The following is a 17,671-nucleotide window of genomic DNA, read 5'->3' on the forward strand; positions in this document are numbered from 1 at the left end:
GTCACTTAAAATTTATGCGTGATCTTTAATTTTCCTATTTCAGGTTCTAAAAGAATACCTTTGATACCTGGCAGTGGGGAAATCATTATTATGGATCATGTTATCAAGTAAGTGTAGTATTGTATACCGAGCTTGTGGAGTGCAATGCAAAGTCTAGGCAACTTTTGGCTTTTTCCAGTTTACCAGTAACAGTTGTTTCATAATTATTTGTGAAAATCCTTTCATATACACCCTGTTGGCAAATCATTTTACAGTTTTTAATTTTTTTTATCCATTAGGGAAAAATGTTAGCTGAAATCTAGGTTCAGTGATTTTGTTTAAAAAAATTTTATTTTTCCAATTAAGGGGAAGTTTAGCATGGCTAAACCATTAACACTGCACATCGTTTTGGGTTGTGGGGGTGAAACCTATGCAGGCACTGGGAGAATGTTCAAACTCTTCAGACAGTGACCCGGGGCCAGAATCGAACCCGGGTCCTCGGCGCCATGAGGCAGCAGTGCTAACCACTGCGCCACCGTGCTGCCCTGATTCAGTGATCTTGTTAAAGCTTATGTAAAAGTGTGAGGCTGAGAAGGATGAATAGAAAAAAGATCCCTTTTACTCTGGTTCTCTGACCTTGAATAGTGATATAAGATTTTTTTTCTCTTTCAGATTTGAACATGTGCCATTGGTGACACCAAATGGGGACGTTCTGATTCCAGACCTTTCTTTCGAGGTAAAGAATATATCTAATGTACTTGTATTTCCTTGTACTGCAATACCTTTGATATTTTGCAGTTCATTAGTTTTTGTGAACTGAACAGGGATCAATCTAATACAAAAGCTAACATACTGCGGGTGTTGAAAATCTGAAATAAAAAGAAAATGCTGTAAATACTTAGCAGATCAGGCAACATCTGTGGAGAGAGATTTATCATTCTAAACCTTCATTGGTACTGAACTGTGCAAAAACCTATTCCGTAGTCTCATTTTGTGGGATTGTTGGTAGTTGGCAATTATTATTAAGAAGGATCCAGGAGAATGATGGACAGGCTTCACATGCCACTGTACAAAACATCGGAATGAACTCGAGCATAATAAAAGCAAGAGCGTTGGATGCTGATTGTTGGGCAGATATTAATTAATTAAAGTAATTAATGCAGGGGAACCAACATTTTTTAATGTTGCATAAACCTATAGTTTTAACCTTTTACCTCCTAATAAGTGGACTGTTAAGTTTTGTTATTAGAGATGAGAATTGCCTGAAGCATACAATTAAGGTTTTACTAGTTAAAAAAGCAAAACATTTGATTAACTTAAGTTTTACTCCAAGATGCACTATTCAAGAAGGGATTTTGAAAAATGTTTTAGATGCAGAATATTTGCTTTAAATTTGTTCTCATTGTTTCAGGTGAAGTCGGGGGCAAATGTCCTGGTCTGTGGTCCAAATGGATGTGGGAAGAGCTCACTCTTCCGTTGTTTAGGAGAGGTAAGTGCAGATACATGAAAAGTTACATTGAATGTTCCAATATTATTTGTTCTCGAGTAGCACTGAGATGCAAAGTTAAGCTGTCATTTTTTATTATTAATAGCTGTGGCCCCTATTTGGAGGACGTCTGACAAAACCAGACCGAGGGAAGCTCTTTTATGTACCACAGGTAGGACTGGCTCATCTTGTTGGATCTTGATTTGTTTGACCATTTGCTTTCACTTTAATTTCATCTAATTCAATCAAATGCCTAGCTGCAAGATATGTTTCATAGAATCAGCCCCTCAGATTTTTTTGTATAGTTTAAAAAAATATATTTTTATTCTCCTTTTTCACATTGACTTCAAAGTTTACACCCCACCAACAAACAGTAAACGGTAACGAATACAATGTCAATCCCCCTGCCAACAACAACGATCCCATCCTCCCACCAACCCCCAAACAACGGCTCACATGACAATATAAGCATCAAATAAAAAGAAACCTCCCAAGAAAAGAAAGGGGAATCAGGAATCGCCCATGGTTACCATTAACATATATAATCACCCCCCCCCCCCCCCCCGAATAATATTCAAAGCCATCCAATCCCCAAAAGTGTACTGTAAATGACTCACGTGAATTGTAGACCCCCCCGCCCCCACAAACAGATTCCTCCCCTCCACTACCTCTTATAAACTCCTCCCCCCAGCATCGGTTCCTTCCCCCAACTTTTCACCCTGGCTGGACTCATTGAAACCTGTTCTGCCAGGCTCCGATGGCCGCAGCCCCTCCCCCCACCTCACTCCCGTTCACTGGCTGGCTTAAGCCAGTCAGCGTGGAGGACCCCGCCGGGGTCTCCTACCCCCCCTGCTCAGTCGCAGGGAAACAAAGAAATCCCCTTTTAACGCACAACCCCAGTATACACAGCCAAGCACCAAAGAACCATCATTGTAAATGAAAGTCCCAACTCTTCCCTTGTCCAAATATACGGCATTGACTCATTTAGTACATACACCAACACGCAGTGAAAAAATAAAGTTACATGAGGCTACACCAGTACAAGACCAGCTCTCAGTCCCATTTCTCAATTCTGCCACAGTCCTTCTGCCTTCGCAAACCCTTCCGCCACTTACAACGTCCCAAAATAAAAGTCCTTGGATTTGTAGGACACCCTCAATTTAGCTGGATACACTATGCCGCACTGCACCTTTCTGTTGTACAGTGCCTTCTTCACCCGGCCGAAGGCTGCCCACCTCCTCGCCAACTCCACTGTAAAGTCCTGGAATATGCGTATACCAGCTCCAGCCCACTGCACCACCCGCTTCTGCTTTGCCCAGCACAGGACCTTCTCCTTCACGCTGTTCCTACGGGAACAAACAGTCACTACACTTGGCGGCTCACTCGCCCTTGGTATCGGCCTTCTCGACCTATGAGCCCGATCCAGTTCGTATTGAGAGCGATTGTCCCCCTCCCCCAATAGCTTCGCCAACATCGCGGCAAAATACTCCGTTGGTCTCGGGCCTTCCACCCCTTCGGGCAGACCCACAATCCTCAGATTCTGCCGCCTGGATCTGTTTTCTAAGTCTTCCATTTTGGCTCGCAGACCCTTGTTGGTCTCTATCACCCTCCGCAGCTCCTTCCCCATCGAGGTGAGTTGATCACTGTGCTGCGATAACACCTCTCCACTTCCTTCAGTGTCTCACCTTGCTCCCGCACCTCCGCCGCTGTGCTTGATACCGCCGCCCTCACTGGGGCAATCGCCTCCCCTACCAGCACTTTCAATACCGCCCCATTTCCTTCTTCATCGCTTCCATGTGATTTGTGAATTGTTTTTCAAATTCCACGGCCATCACCTTGGTCGTTTCTTCTGCCGTGAGCAATGCAGCCTCCCCTGGTGCTCCAGCCTCCGCTTTCCTTACAATTCCCGCGCCGACCGGCAGGCTTTCATTAACCCTCTTTTCACGGCCATTGTTTTCAAAAACTTGGACATTTCTCTTCACTGTATCTTCCTACAACTTTTTCAGCCTCCGTTGCCCCTGGGACCGGGCATTAAAACCCTGAAAATTCTAATCCCGAGCGGGAGCGCTCCAACGTGTGGCTACCTCCTGCCCGCTGTTACCGGAAGTACCCAGATTTTTTTGTGTAGTTAATTGTTTTTAACTTTAAAAAGAATATTTTTTGCAAAATCATGAGTTTTCATTTTGTTCAGATCCTATGATGACATTCTCTTTATGTCAAACAAAATAGGGGCACAAAATTACAAATTAACAATCTATTAAAAATACATGCAAAGATTGGTGTCTCTTAACATCAGGAAAATAGAAGTGAAATCATTGCATGTGCACTTGACATTCATTTTTAAAAATGTGTTCATGGAGTGTGGGCCAGTATTTATTGCCCATCACTATTTGCCCGTTGAAGGTGGTGGTGAGTCCCTTTCTTGAACCACTGTAGTCTGATCTGTTGTAGACAAGAAGAGGGTTCCAGGAATTTGACCCAGCAAGAAGGAAGGAACGTTGATATGGTTCCAGTTGGTTAATATTTGTGCATTTTGGAAGGATTATCCCAAATTTACATGACTGAGGCATGATTTGTAGACAATTAATTGGTGCTCTTGTATTTATAATAATGATTTGGCCAACTTAAAATAATTGGTCCAAGAATTCCTGGAAAGGTGATGACGAGTTCATGGCATCCATAAAAAGATAAAAAGCAATTTGCGGTGAAGATAAATGACATGAGATCCAGTCCACCATAAATGGCTAGATGATTTACTCTCTTCATCTTAGACTCGCCAAAGTAAAACAAATTATCAACTTTCCCCACTATGTGGCTTGAAATTGTTGGATATATGCCATTATTACAAATTTTGCTGCATCAATTTAGGACTGATAATCTCATCCTAAGAACCCTGTTATAGTCCCGACATTCCATTCAACCATGCAGGCCCACTAAGGGAACTATGAAACTGCGGAATATCAGTTCTGTAGTTCGTAAATTGTTTCGTTTTCTTAAGTTGAAAATTGCAATGTTTTTGCTATGTCATTTTTCTCCCTTATTCCACTGTCTTTTATTTCTCTTCTTGCATCTAATTTGACTTAATTTGTCCTATTTCCTTTTCTGTCATTCGCTCAATTTCTTTCCCTAACCATCAATTTAATTAGTTAAGGAGCTGGACCATTGGACCTGATGTTCATGTGCTCCTATGCACTGTTTTGTCATTACCACTGTTGATGATATTTCCAGCAGTTTAAGGGGCAAAACTAATATCATTTGAATAGTGCAGAGAAAAAACAAATTTGTGACACTTGCTGTATGATGTCCTGTTCCTTCAATTTCTTGGCTAATGGGGAAGCATGGTGGCGCAGTGGTTAGCACTGCTGCCTCACGACGCCGAGGACCCGGGTTCGATCCCGGCCTCGTCTGTCTGTCTGGAGTTTGCACATTCTCCCCGTGTCTATGTGGGTCTCACTCCCACAACCCAAAAAGATGTGCAGGTAGGTGGATTGGCCACGCTAAGTTTAATGGGGGGGGGGGGGGGGGGGGGGGGGGGGAAAGAGAATTGGGCACTTTAAATTAAAAAAACAATTCTTGGCTAATAAACAAGATTTAAAGTTTGTATCTTATAAATGTGAATGAATAGGTGGTTGCCAGTTTCAGCTGCATTCATTCTTGGTGGATGAGAACTTTATCTGCTTCAGTAATGCTGTAGTAAGATTTTATATGCTGACCAAAGGAACATGGCACAGCATAAAAAATATCACCTTGGGGGTCACTATCTGCTTTATTACTTGAATATTACAATGAGGTGCTGAATAAGGCAGATTTATTGCAATCAGGGAAGAGGAAGCAAGGTGAACTCTCCGTGGTTAGTACCTGAATGAACAGTTCAAAGGCTTGAAAAAGAATTGAAGGGAAACAGGAGCTACGGTCATGTTGCGATGAATGCTGAATTCTAATTTTCCTACATATATCTGCTGAACAGATACAGCATAATTTTATTTTTTTTAAATAATTGGTGTCAAACATCTTTTGCACATGGGACTGTGGGTTAGCTTTAATGGTGAGATCAGAATATTTAACAACATGAATAAGGGTCTTTGTATGTGCTGTGCAGATGGCTGAGTTGGGTCAGATCTGCATGATCGTCCCTAAAGAGTAAATGTCTGTGATTCAGCTGGGTGGGTCCAAGACAAAAATGTTCTTTTTAATTTACTTCAGCAATTCAACAGTTTGCAAAACAAACTTGGGAGTAGCAATACTTGAATAGTCAAGTCATTTATTAGTGAACCAGATGGGCTTTTGCGACAATCAATAATAATATTCTTTATTGGTGTCACAAGTAAGCTTACATTAACATTGTGAGAAGCCTTACAACACCAGGTTAAAGTCCAACAGGTTTGTTTCAAACACGAGCTTTCGGAGCGCTGCCCCTTCCTCAGGTGGACCTGAAGAAGGAGCAGTGCTCCGAAAGCTAGTGTTTGAAACAAACCTGTTGGACTTTAAACTGGTGTTGTAAGACTTCTCACTGTGCTCACCCCAGTCCAACGCCGGCATTTCCACATCATGGCTACATTAACATTGCAATGAAGTTACTGTGAAAATCCCTGAGGCGCCTGTTTGTGTAAACAGAGGGAGAATTCAGAATGTCCAGTTTGCCTAACAAGTACGTCTTTCGGGACTTGTGGGAGAAACCCAGGGGGAGAGCGTGCAGATTCCGCACAGACAGTGACCGAAGCCGGGAATCAAACCTGGGTCCATGGCGCTGTGAAGCAACAGTGCTAACCACTGTGCTACCCGTGCCAACAATGGTTTCATGGTCATCATTAGGCTTTCCAATTCCAGATTTTTATGGAATTCAAATTTTACCATCTGCCCTGATGGGATTCAAACCCAGGACACCAGAGCATTACCCTGAGGCTGGTACAGTGACAATACTGCTATGCCACTGCCTCCATGGGTAGGTAAAATGGGTCAGGGAAAATGTTACCCTTTCAGTTTTCAATCATAGATTTAGTACTGACTTTTCACATTCCTCGCAAAGTAATGTTGGAGTACCTAGCATTATTTTAACAAAATAGGTTACATTTATTTTATATTTACAAGCGTTATTAATATCTCCAAGTGGAAAACACACTGGCTTGACTACCTGAGGCAAATTTGAGGGAAGGATCTAGATATCACCTTCTCAATAGAGGAAGTCACACACTACAGCAAGAAAGTCTTGGGCCAAGTGAGTTTAATGGCTTGGAGTTTTCGGTCAATGGCAAGACAAGGAAGCTGCTGACCTTGAAGAAAGCCTCGCTGAGACAGCTAGCATTTTTTTTTGTGGTGAGAACTTTAACTCCCCTTGTCGTGCAATGGGTAACAGCCTTCTTTGATGAGGTTTAGCAGCCTGGAGCTGCAGTGATGTTATCAGGTTAGCCAAGTAGCCAATCATATGAAAGGATTTTAGCTATGAAGAGAGATTGAATAAACTGGGGTTGTTCTCTCCTAGAGAAACAGAGGCTGAGGGGCGACCTGATAGAAGTTTATAAAATTATGAGCTGTAAAGATAGGGTGAACAGTTAGAGGTTTTTACCCAGGGCGGAAATGACAATTACAAGGGGGCACGAGTTCAAGGTGAGGGGGGAATAGGTTCAGTGGAGATGTGCGGGGGACGTTTTGTACACAGAGGGTGGTGGTAGCCTGGAATGCGCTGCCAAGTGAGGTGGTTGAGGCAGATACGTTAACGACCTTTAAGACTTATCGAAATAGACACATGAACAGAAGGATACAGGTGGTTGGTGTAGATAGGACATGTGATCGGTGCAGGCTTGGAGGCCTGAAGGGCCTGTCCCTGTGCTGTACTGTTCTTTGATTCTCAGACAGCCAACCAAGGGAATGAAAAACACTTAAAATCAAATCACTTTAAAAAGGTTCACATTGAACAATTTAAAAGATTGAGATGTATACATGTCAATCTAGTAATTAATGTAGACTCTTTGGAAAGCTCCATTACATAATTTTTTTTCATGGCCAGATTTGTTCAGCAATAATGATTTTGCTGTTAAACCCCCAATCACACTTGTTTGAAGAAGCTGCCACTTTCTATGGGGTTTCTATAGGGCAGCACGGTAGCATGGTGGTTAGCATAAATGCTTCACAGCTCCAGGGTCCCAGGTTCGATTCCCGGCTGGGTCACTGTCTGTGTGGAGTCTGCACGTCCTCCCCGTGTGTGCGTGGGTTTCCTCCGGGTGCTCTGGTTTCCTCCCACAGTGCAAAGATGTGCGGGTTAGGTGGATTGGCCATGCTAAATTTGCCCGTAGTGTCCTAAAAAGTAAGGTTAAGGGGGTAGGGTTGTTGGGTTACGGGTATAGGGTGGATACGTGGGTTTGAGTAGGGCCTGTTCTGTGCTGTACTGTTCTATAAGTCTATACATCAGTGTGAGTGAAAAAAGGGGACATTCTCACTAAATCACGTAATTTCTGTCATTGCTGGCCCAAAGAGGGTGCAGGTCACAGCAAAGCCTATGTTGGAACAGTGAGTGAAGGGAAGATTTAGTATTTCCGCATTAATCTGTCTATATGCTAAATGCTGACGTTGGGGTCAGCTTCAGTGAGGTAACGACAGTGAATGAATGTTGATAGTTCAGTATTAGAAATCCTCGCAAAATTCAGGCAAATATTGAAATGCTGTACGCTGGGCACCAATGCTAATGGTATCCAAAGATTAATGGTGATTTTGACGAGAAATACACTTAATCCTATGTGTGTTTTTGTGACAAACTTTTTGGTTTTGAGTAGTCTGTTTAAATCCATAGTTGGCCTTAAGATTCCTATGACCAAAGCGCTTGGAAGCACCTCGCGCAATTTCTGCAGTAGACCGAAAGAAATTATGGGAATTCCAAATTCAGATTTGGTTAGGGTAGCCCGCCATCCTGGGATTGTCCTGGCATATCTGGCAATGAAAGATTAATGACCAAATACTTTTGCAAGCTCCCCTGGGGGTAATACATCAGAGATGGGGGCAGCTGGGTGTTGAGAGCTGAAAATGAAACTGTTTAATTGTTGGAAATTTTCAAATCAGGGTAACAAAACATATCCTTGTTTTCTAATTAGCATGGGTAAGCAGGATACAAGCCAGGCATCCAGTCATAAGAGTATTTGTGGGGCAGTTAGAGGTAGAATGAAACATACTGCAATACGTCCAACCAAAGTTGGCAGCCCCACGATGCTGGAGCAAGTCTCTTTGAGGATTGTGAATTATTCAGTCACTTTAAATTATTTAATAAATATATGATTTGAATATTGTATGAAAACTATGCCAAGCAAGTGGATTTTGGCCTGCATTCTCCATTCCGGAGTCTAAGTGCTCTCGCCAGCTCAGAATCAGGACTGGCAACATGGCGCTGCTTTCAGCGCCAAGGTGCCATCCTCTCTCCTTAACAAGTATATGCATGGGGAGAGCTCATCAGATTCTGTTGCAATCCTGGTATCAAGCTGCCATTCTGAGTGTGCAGCTTGATCCCGAGGTCCGTCGGCAAGCCCCCTCCCCACAACACTAATCCTGCCCCCATCCCTGCTGACAAGAAGGAGCATTTCCTTTCCCCCAACCATAGGAATTAGGGGTCACTCCCACAGCACACATGCATAAGGGTGATCTCAGACCCCCTCCCATCAGTCATTCCCATCAGAACCCCCCGTTAGAGACCCCTGTGGTGATTGCAGATCTGAGTAGATGCAATACAACTGAGCAAGCACTAGAGGGAGCACGGGAGAGCTATATATACACAGGGACAGGAAGTGAGGACACACTTCACGGAAGGCAGAACTGAAAGCAGGACACAGACACACAAGCAGGCAGCATTTGACGTAGCTGTAAGTTAAGCTCTGAAGAGAGAACAAATTCACAATAAAGCATCTTCTCCACCATTGAGACTACGAGCTTTATTAAGACATGAGGAACACCACAACCCCCATCGGTCACCCTTGCCTGAAAGCTGAAGAGCAGTCCAGTGACTTACCCTTCCCTAATACATGCTGCCTCAGATAAAAGTGTTTCAAACAGCAGCTGTTACAAGCCAGAGGCTTCCTCCAAAGCCAAGTACGCTTGAAAGGGCTTCAAATCCCCTGACAGCCTTTGAAATGCAAAACGCCCATACAGCAATGTATTGCACTAGCCGATGATTCCGTTTTTTTTACTCCAGAGACAGGTACTTGATCGATTCATTATTTATATTTCCCTTCACGCTTTAATACATCACACGCACCCTGCTTTGATGTTAACCACAATGTCTATAAGCACTCTTGCTATGACTGACTGACATCACAAGGAGCAAATTGGTTTCACTTCCTCTTATTCATTTTGATGTGGTGAAAAGCTGCTATGATAGCAAGAGTATTTCTAAACATTGTGGTTAGCATCTAAGCAAGCAATGGAAATGCATTCAAGGGTAAAGGGAAAGATAGATCAATCATTCACCAAGTATAGGGGCTGTTTAGCACAGAGCTAAATTGCTGGCTTTGAAAGCAGACCAAGGCAGACCAGCAGCACGGTTCAATTCCCGTAACAGCCTCCCCGAACAGGCGCCGAATGTGGCGACTAGGGGCTTTTCACAGTAACTTCATTGAAGCCTACTCGTGACAATAAGCGATTTTCATTTCATCTGTCACTGGAGTAATAAAACTTATCAATCACTGGTTAATGCAATGTATTGCCGTATGAAATTGAAGTTTTACATTTCAAAGGTTGTCAAGGGATTTCAGGTCTTTTGAAGTATACTGAGATTTTGAGGAAGTCTCTGATACTTGTAACAGTTGCTGTTTTAAACACTTTTGTCTAAGGCAACAGATGTTATGGAAGGGTAAGTGAAAGGCCGGTGATAATTCAGTGTACTGCCTTAACTGCTCTCCAGCTTTCAGACAGGAGTCTTTGATGGGGGAAGGGGGCTGCGGGGGGGGGGGGGGGGGGGGGGGTCGGTCGGTGGAGGGGGGGAGAGGGTCACCCTCGTGCGTGTATGCTGGGGTAGGGTGACGACGGGTTTGGCATCGGTCAGCAAACCTGTTTTCCACTCTTTACGGCATCAGGAAATGGAGAATCCACCCCTTTGTTTGGAAAATTTATATATTTGAAATAGTTTCTTCTAATAGAGGATTACTGGGCATATGGATCCTCAGCAGTTGCCGCTTAACTGTCTCGCTTGACTTCCATCTAGAATAGGACATACACGTGTTAAATATCTGAGATTTTATTTTATCAACGTATTTCTTTTTTTTTTAAATAAAATATTTAGTGTACCCAATTTTTTTTAAAAATCCAATCCTACCCTGCACATCTTTGGATTGTGGGGGTGAGACCCACGCAGCCTCGGGAGAACGTGTAAACTCCACACGGACAGTGACCCAGGGTCGGGATCGAACCCGAGCCCTCGACGCCGTGAGGCAACAGTGCAACCGCTGCACCACCGTGCCTCCCTGTCAATGTATTTCTATATGTATACAGCAACAAAACATAAAAATCAGAGTTATTTTAAATGAAATTTTGAATCCTGAATTATTTCAAAATATGTGTTTCCAAAGAGTCCAATAAATCTATTTTAGATTCTCAAATTAAAGCAACATGTATTTATTATTTTGCAGCGACCGTATATGACCTTGGGAACTCTGAGGGATCAGGTAATCTATCCAGACACAGTGGAAGAACAGAGGCGGAAAGGAATATCTGATCAGGTATAACAAATATTATTGTCTAATGAAATTAGCTGCCCACTTTGTGTTGAGACCCTCTTGGCTTAGAACAAAGAAAGGTACAGCACAGGAACAGGCCCTTCGGCAATCCAAGCCTGCGCCGGCAATGCTGCCCATCTAACCTAAAACCTTCTACATTTCTGGAATCCGTATCCCTCTATTCCCATCTTATTCATGTATTTGTCAAGAAGCCCCTTAAATGTCATGATGCTTGTTCACTGTGCCTGATTGCCAAATACTAATTTTAGAGTAGAGTGGATAATGAGGAAGGAACTATGGAAAATGTAGCATGCACTGTAAAACTGAGACAAGTGGCAGGGATTCCGTGGCCACCCAGCTGCGTGTTCCTCATCATTCGCTGGGGGCGGGATTCTCTGCTGCTGCTGCCGTCACCGAAAACCGGGAGATGGTGCATTGCCAAAGGGACCAGAGAATCCCTCCAGCATGAACGGTGGAGAATTCCAGCAAGGACTTGGTTAAAGCTCCCATTTTTATGCCATAGCATCATCATTCTCGTCCATGCCGTAGTTTGCCTTACTGTATCTCTCCTCCTAAACAATTTATTGGAATCCAGGCTCCATGCCAAGTTGTTGCATTCCACTAAAGGTATTTATAAAACATTGGTCAATCTCCCATATAGTAAGTCAGAAAATGTCGTACTTTTATTGCTGTTTTCCTTTGTCTCCTCCCTCGTGCACTCCCCCTTCACAACAAAACTCACATTTTCCTTCGCCATCTGTCCTCCTGTGCTTTTCTCTCTTTCTTTTTCCTTTCCTTACGGTTGGGGAAAAAGTAACTGTGTGGTATGCAAATTCAGTCTGTATAATACCTAAGTTGAGGAAAGTGTGACCCTCAGCAGTTCGCTACCAATCTCTTTTCAGCCACTTAAGCTTTTCCCCTATCTTTTCAGATTCCTCCTACCCATTCTCTTTCCTACTATCCCTAACTTGTGTCTATCATTACAAGAAAAACTGTAACTGAACAGTGGTTAGCACTGCTGCCTCAACGTCAGGGACCCGGGTTCAATTACAGCCTTGAGTGACTGTCTGTGTGGAGTTTGTACATTCTCGCCATGTCTGTGTGGGTTTCTTCCGGGTGCTCCCGTGTCCTCCCACAGTCCAAAGATGTGCCGATTAGGTGGTTGGCCATGCTAAATCGACCTTCAAGTGTCCAAAAGGTTCAACGAGGTTATAGGGATAGGGCGGAGGAGTGGGCCTAGGTCGAGTGCTCTTTCAGAGGGTCGGTGCAGACTTGATGGGCCAAATGGACATCTTTTGCACTGTAGGAATTCTATGATTCTATGAACAAAGAAGCTATCTTTAAGGTAGAGATAGTTTGAGTATGGGTCAATATATATTCCCACAAATGGAAAAGATGGGGCAAATAAATCTAGAGCTGCCTGGATGATGAAAGAAATCAAGATTGAAATGAAGCAGAGAAGTGTGGTTATTACAGATGTCAGGTGGCTAATACAATTAAGAACCAGGCCCAATACAGAAGGTTCAGAAGAAACTGAAAAAGCAAATAAGAAAAGCAAAAAGAGAGGACGAGAAGGAACTACCAGCTAACGTAAAAGGGAATCCAAAAGACTTCAATAGGCATATAAATAGTAAAAGGATAAAAAAAATATTTACAAATGGAGGCATGTAATGACTAGAAGGTAATAAATGAATACTCTGCATCTGTTTTTACCAAGCTACAAGATGCCACCCAGTTAATAGTTGCAGAAGAGGTAGTTCAGTCACTTGAAGGGTTTAAAGTGATAAGGAAGGTATTGTCTGGGCTGTACGTACTTAAGGTTAATAAGGGACCAGGACTGTATGAGATTCATCCAAAGATATTGAGGGAAGAGAGAGTGGAAATTGCAGAGGCACTTGCCATAACTTCCTTCGGGTACAGAAGACTGGAGAATTACAACTGTTCAAAAAAGGGTGTAAAATTAGCCTGGCGTCGACAGACCAGTCAGTTTAAGCTCCTTGTCAGGGAAGCTTCTTGGAATGATAATTCAGGACAGAATTAATAGTCATTTGGGAAAATGTGGGTTCATTAAAGAAAGTCAGCATGGGTTTGTTAAGGACAAATCATATTTAGCTAGGATCATAGAATTTACAGTGCAGAAGGAAGCCAATCGGCCCATCGAGTCTGCACTGGCCTTTGGAAAGAGCACCCTACATAACGCCACACCTCCGTCCTATCTCCGCAACCCAGCCACCTCACCTAACCTATGTTTGGACACTAAGGGGCAATTTAGCATGGCCAATCCACCTAACCTGCACATCTTTAGACTGTGAGGAAACCAGAGCACCCGGAGGAAACTCATGCAGACACGGGGAGGACATGCAGACTCCGCACAGACAGTGACTCAAGCTGGGGATTAAACCTGGGACCCTGGAGCTGTGAAGCATCAGTGCTAACCACTGCTACCGTGCAACTTTCTTGCATTTTCTGGAGTGTTAACAGAGGGGGTTGATGAGGGTAGTGCGGTTGAAGTATCGTACATGGAGCATTTTGTAAAGTGCTGGACATCAGAATTGTGAGAAACGTTAGCGCCCATGGAATACAAGGACCGGTAGTAATATGAATAAGATATTGGCTGTGTGATAGGAGAGTAGTTGTTAATGAATGTTTTCAGACTAGAGGAAGGTTTATTGTGGGTCCCCTAGGGATTGGTGTTAGAATTCCTTTTCGTCATGATATATATTAAAGACCTTGCTGTACAAGGCAGCATTTCAAAATTTGTGAATGCTAGAAACTTGGAAGTATGGTGAACCATCAGGAGGATAGTGTAGAACTTCAAAAGGACAAAGACACATGGTGGAATGGGCAGAAAAGTGGCAGATTAAATTTAATACAGAGAAGTGTGAAGTGATTCATTTTGGTAGGAAAATGCAGAAAGACAATATAAAATAAAGTGCACAATTCTAAAGGGTACAGGAAGTATATGTGTGCAAAATCATTGAAGGTGGCCCATGTTGAAAGTGTGGTTAATAACATACAGCATACTGGACTTTATCAGTAGAAATATAGAGTAGAAAAGCAAGGAAGTTTTATTAAACCTGCATAAAGCACTGGATTGTCCTCAACTGGAGTATTGCATCACTTTGCAAAGGATGAAAGATGTGAAGGCATTGGGGACGGTGCAAAAAAGAAGCATAAGAATGGTTTCAGGGATGAGGAACTTGATGTAGAAAGATTGGAGAAGTTGGAATTGTTCCTCTTGGAGAAGAGAAAATTGAGATGAGATTTGATAGGGGTATTCAAGATCCTGAGGGGTCTGGGCAGTGTAGATAAGGAGAAGCTGCTCCCATTGGAGGCAGAATCAAGAATAAGAGGGCACAGATCTACGGTAATTGATAAAAGAAGCAATGGAGGAATGAAAAGAAAATTCATGCAGTGAGTGGTTAGGCTCTGGAATGCAATGGTAATGGTAAAGTCGCCATGGTCCCAGGTGACCATAGGCTGTTTTCCCATTTGAGGCGGGAGAGCTGACTGGTGGTGATTTAACCTGAGGATCAGCACCCCTCAATGAGGGGCAAGGTTGAGAAGGAGGGGCCTTTATGAATAACCTCAGCCAGTACGGGAATGGAACCCGTGCTGCTGGCCTTGCTCTATGAACCAGCTGTCTCACCAATGAGCTAAACCGGTTAAACTGGAATGCACTGCTGAGTGTGGTGGAGGCACGGTCAATTGAGGCTTCCTGGTTTTGCTATCATTCACCTCACCCTAAACCATACATACACTCCATCCAAACCTGCTTGCCACCCTCCAGGTGAGGTGTCAAGCGTAGAATTTCCTTACTACTGCAATGAAGTGTCAGCCTAGGTTACATTCTCATCCCCTCCTGGCCACTGCCTTGAGTCAAACTGGGCTGTTTGCAATCTCAAATGACCTATTTTGACCCATGAGCTATATTCTATCCATCACAAAGATTAACTTGAGCTGGATTGAAGTCACCCTTGTGGAACTGGCTGTGATGTCATAAAGATGCCTATTCATATCGAACGAAGATGCAGGGAATTGGAATTAGTGTAGATAGTTCTCCTTCAAATATATCACCAGCACAAGTATGATGAAATAGATGGCATCCTTTTGCCCTGAAATTTAAATCAGCCTATGCATTCCTTAATTACACCTCACCCTATTTGAAAAATGTGATAATGAATATGGTCTTTTTTTTGTCCATGCAGTGCCTAATAAACTATGTTAAGTGTTTCTGGGTTCATGAAATATACAGGAAAATCATTGCCTTTTTAAAATCTGTTCAGTAATTTTTAAAAAGGGTAAACTCCACCTGCACCGTGCCATGTTTGCCACGAAACCTTTAATAAATGGTTCACTCCACTTGCTGAATTTATCAACAGGTACTGAAGGAGTATTTAGACAACGTCCAACTTGGCCACATTCTGGAACGTGAGGGAGGCTGGGATAGCATTCAGGACTGGATGGATGTACTCAGCGGAGGGGAAAAACAACGAATGGCGGTATGTCTTGCAATTCACTGATGATTTAAAAAGTGTTATATCTACGTATATATGTTTTTACATATTTGAGATTTATTATTCATAGATATTTTCTATAGCTGGGTTTTCGTGCGGGTCGTGACTCACAGGTGGGTCGTCGGCATGTGTCAGAAAGGTCCCAGAGCTAAGGGTCACGGTGTTCCCAAAAGATAGAATTGTTTCTCACTGCGCCCATTAGCCACCAACAGAGTTTCCCAACGGCAGCATTCAGAAGCCTGCAGCAAAACACCTGCCTAAAATGTATCAATTCAGTCCTCCAGAGGGAAGAATTTGACGGGGGCGGGGGGGAATGCAAATTAGTATCTGACAGGAAAAAGTAACAACTATGAGAGAGTGTCTCCTTGTATTCGCAGTGATGGGAGAGTTTGAAGCTCCAGGACTTTGAAATGATTGCAGCTACTCCCTCAATCTCGTGGCATCTGAGCAATCTCGCCAATAAAACTGTAATATTAATATGGGCAATATTTTAAAATGTCGCTGCTGTAAACCTTGAAGTTCCCCCCCACCCCACCACCACCACCACCCCTTCCCAGCAGCAGCTGTGCTTTGAAAACCATGTCCCGTGGAACCTTTGGCAGATTCCTCACCCTCCCTTCATCCGGGAGACCGCCCTCCAGCAGAAAGAGACCATCATGAATCAGAAGGAGACCATCACAGAACTCACTGCCAGGCTCAGCAGATGCACGAGTCAGAGTATGTCAGAGCCCTTGATAAGTGAGCATAAACCCATGCAGGCATTCCATGGCAAGCAGTCGGGGAACAGTAGGAATACTCTGGGAGATCTCTCTCTAGCTCAAGCAGACACATTAAATCAACTTGGACTCAGATTTCAATCATTCAAAACATACCTGGAGTATTTAGAGGTAGGTATAAGTAGAAATAAAACTTCTAAATGTTGTCAAACTAGATTAGAACAAGAAGAAACGTGGAGATCACCCAATCAGATCCCCTTATTAAATAGATACGACTATTTAGAAAAGAAACTGAATCCCTGCAAAATGTTTGTCCATGTTACAGGCAGTGAAAGTTTGAGTTGTTTATATGTGAAGTGGCAGTTCCCATTCCTTTTTGACACAACTCTTGTTGACATGAGTCATATCAGAAACAGTTCACTTTCAGATGCCAGGCACTCTCATTCAAGCAGTCTTGACCGTTTTGTTAGTGTGGGTCAGTGCAATGCCCGCAATGCAGATTGTCCTCATTCTGAAACCTTCTTCCATCCCTCCCTCTCTGTGCAAGTGTTTATTGTGTTCTCGATGACAACAGCAATACAACCAAGGTAATGTCTCTGTGCAGACAATTGCCTGACAAGTCTTTTGCAGATCTTCTTGCCGTTGCGGAGGAGCCAGCAGCGTGTGTCAGGGATGTCATGGAGGCAACTTCAGTGGGAGGGAATTGGCTACCATTGCAGCAAGAGTTAAATTATTGGAGACATCAGTCCATGAAGTGGCTGCAATGGTATGTCTTCTGGTTGGGGAGACAAGAGCACATCACACTGCCACAATTGAATATCTGAGAAAATAATAAATATCCAAGAAAACTTTGTTCAATGTCCATTCTGTCTGATTAATGACAACCAGAACAGTTAGTTTGTCAGCTCTCTGTGGGACAATTTTAGTGTTGGCAGCATCCATCAATATTGATGAACTTGTTCCTAACGATGTATTTTGAAGTTGAATAAACTTGCATCAAGTAATTGAATTGCATTTAAGTCAATTATAAATCAAGATTTTAATATGATTGTCTTCAGATGTATGACCTCTCCCAGTATTACCTGCTCTTTGTTCTCCTCGCCTCAGTCTTCTTCATTTGTTTCTTTGTTTCCTTGAGGTAGTGACCCACAATGATTGCAGGTTCACAATCGTTGGCGGCCCTCCAATATCTCTCATGAGTAACTATTCTTCATGCATGACCCTGGACGTGAACCTTTATCGATGGGAGGACGTGACAGGCATGTCTGACCCTGTCCTCACTCA

The 17,671-nt window shown here is 43.1% G+C and overlaps 1 protein-coding gene across 1 annotated transcript in view; it reads left to right on the forward strand.

Annotated features, from left to right (window-relative positions):
* abcd3a (ATP-binding cassette, sub-family D (ALD), member 3a) overlaps positions 1–17,671 on the forward strand; it is a 64,419-nt gene that overhangs the window by 37,834 nt on the left and 8,914 nt on the right. The window contains exons 14-19 of the mRNA XM_038793881.1: positions 44–107; positions 652–715; positions 1,391–1,468; positions 1,572–1,637; positions 11,068–11,157; positions 15,537–15,656. Of these exons, the coding sequence (XP_038649809.1) occupies positions 44–107; positions 652–715; positions 1,391–1,468; positions 1,572–1,637; positions 11,068–11,157; positions 15,537–15,656 (482 nt within the window). The remainder of the gene's footprint in view (positions 1–43; positions 108–651; positions 716–1,390; positions 1,469–1,571; positions 1,638–11,067; positions 11,158–15,536; positions 15,657–17,671) is intronic.

Source organism: Scyliorhinus canicula, chromosome 4, assembly GCF_902713615.1.
Source record: "Scyliorhinus canicula chromosome 4, sScyCan1.1, whole genome shotgun sequence".
Taxonomy (NCBI): domain Eukaryota; kingdom Metazoa; phylum Chordata; class Chondrichthyes; order Carcharhiniformes; family Scyliorhinidae; genus Scyliorhinus; species Scyliorhinus canicula.